Below are 2335 nucleotides of genomic sequence, written 5' to 3'. Positions count from 1 at the left end.
ACATTAACTGTTCATCTTTTAATAGCTCTGTTTTTTTCCTGCGATGTTATTAGTGAGTAAGAAATAAACAATGGGTGGGGTATAATTTAGTGGAACTTATGTCTGTTTATTGATACAAGTGAGACAGTTTCAAACTCCTAAGATCAGCCCCTGTTCCTATTTCTAGGCACAATTGTATATTACCACATTTAGCTACATATTAAAAGCTAGAACATTTAATTTTTGCTTTTTAAGTATACTTTCTTAATACATGAGACATTTTTTAAGCTCCATAAAAATTACATTGTGTTTTATTGCAGTAAGTATTTCCCAAAATCTAGCAACAAGTTTAATACAATAGAATAATTGATATTTTCTCAAATAAATGCCTTTTAAATTAAGTTCAAGCAAACTGAAATCTAGACATGTGCTTGCAGAATATCAATGATCCAAAATTATTGATCAGGTAACATTACTGAATGTCTCGTACTTTAATTTTTGAAAACTAGAGTATGTCCTAATTATTTTCTGATTGATCTTGAAATTTTATTTATAAAATTGTATAATTCACAATACTTGTAAACATAGAACACCTGAGCTCAATATTCTTTTATTTTAAAATTTGCAAAAACTCAGCTCTCTGTGAGTACATGCAGCATTTAAACTTGAACAAACAAACCTTATTTTCTGATACATGATAATTGTGCCTTTTCAACATCATAATCACTCGTTTCAATGCTCTCCAGAGCATGAAGGATTTGATCACAGTACTAAACTTTTCATCTCATCTCAAACAGAGATACCCATTTGAAGTGAAGATGTTAATTCAGAATAGTAAAACAACATCTTCACCTGCAGTTAAAGAAAATGTTTAGTTACATCAACAATTCTTATGAATTTCTGGAGCCAAATTTCTCTATTAGTCTCATCTATCATATGTTTCTTTACAGTAAAACTAAAACTCCTTCCTACTGAAACAGTTTAGCAGAAAAAGTCAAGCTTAAAATGCAGTTTCGACTCCGCGTGCGGCCCGAGGCCGCCGCCCCGGCCATGGCCACGCTCAGGGTCCTGCCCGAAGCCCAAGCCAAGGTGGATGTGTTCCGTGAAGACCTATGTACTAAGACAGAGAACCTGCTCGGGAGCTATTTCCCCAAGAAGATTTCTGAGTTGGATGCATTTTTAAAGGAGCCAGCTCTCAATGAAGCCAACCTGAGCAATCTGAAGGCCCCGCTGGACATCCCAGTGCCTGATCCAGTCAAGGAGAAAGAGAAGGAGGAGCGGAAGAAACAACAGGAGAAGGAAGACAAGGATGAAAAGAAGAAAGGGGAAGATGAAGACAAAGGTCCTCCTTGTGGCCCAGTGAACTGCAATGAGAAGATCGTGGTCCTCCTGCAGCGCCTGAAGCCTGAGATCAAGGATGTCATTGAGAAGCTCAACCTGGTCACCACCTGGTTGCAACTGCAGATACCTCGGATTGAGGATGGGAACAATTTTGGAGTGGCTGTCCAGGAGAAGGTGTTTGAACTGATGACCACCCTTCACACCAAGCTGGAAGGCTTCCACACTCAAATCTCCAAGTATTTCTCTGAGCGAGGTGATGCTGTGACCAAAGCGGCTAAGCAGCCCCACGTGGGTGATTATCGGCAGCTGGTGCACGAACTGGATGAGGCAGAGTACCGGGATATCCGGCTGATGGTCATGGAGATCCGCAACGCTTATGCTGTGTTATATGACATCATTCTGAAGAACTTCGAGAAGCTCAAGAAGCCCAGGGGAGAAACAAAGGGAATGATCTATTGAGAGCCTCCTCTCATTCTGTGATGGGTCCAGCAGAGACCTTCCTCACTTTCACAGGAGATTCCAGACTTTCCCCACCTTCTGTCTGTTTTCTCCCTCACCTTGCCTCCCAGGCACAATAAATACATAGTCATACCATCAAAAAAAAAAAAAAAAAAAGCAGTTTCAAGAGTGCAAGAACACCGAGACTAATTGTCTTATAAAGAAAGCAACCATAATTGGGGGTCTGAAAATTAGTAATGGTTGCAAACAAGAAATATATAGATCCTTTAAAAGTGCCATCACACGAAGGGGAATCGGGAATAGGAGAAAACAGAATCAAGTCTGTTTTAGCAAGATTAGGAATCAGACATATCCATGTGGTAAGGTAGAGCTTTATCATTCACATTGGCTGGAGAAGAAAAAAGCCCACAGATTAAACCACCCCCTCTGAGGAGATGAACTGAAGGTCCTATATACTTAAATGGCTCTGCCATGGTCCTCTGTGTTCCCTTCTGTCACTACTTTCAGAATAATCCCTGGATTCTCAGACTACTTCCTTTCCCTAGAGTCACCTCAC

General features: G+C 40.2%; 1 protein-coding gene across 1 annotated transcript; it reads left to right on the top strand.

Annotated features, from left to right (window-relative positions):
* The first annotated feature begins 1001 nt into the window (after window positions 1–1001).
* Window positions 1002–1934, top strand: LOC309792510 (proteasome activator complex subunit 1). Its single transcript, XM_082602184.1, has one exon. The coding sequence runs from the start codon at window positions 1030–1032 to the stop codon at window positions 1777–1779; it is 750 nt and encodes a 249-aa protein (XP_082458310.1). The 5' UTR covers window positions 1002–1029; the 3' UTR covers window positions 1780–1934.
* Window positions 1935–2335: the final 401 nt, after the last annotated feature.

This window comes from Mesoplodon mirus (assembly GCF_964341445.2).
Source record: "Mesoplodon mirus genome assembly, chromosome: 17".
NCBI classification, from domain to species: Eukaryota; Metazoa; Chordata; class Mammalia; order Artiodactyla; family Ziphiidae; genus Mesoplodon; species Mesoplodon mirus.
Note: the sequence above shows the minus strand (reverse complement) of the source record. Positions and strands in the feature narration are given on the sequence as shown.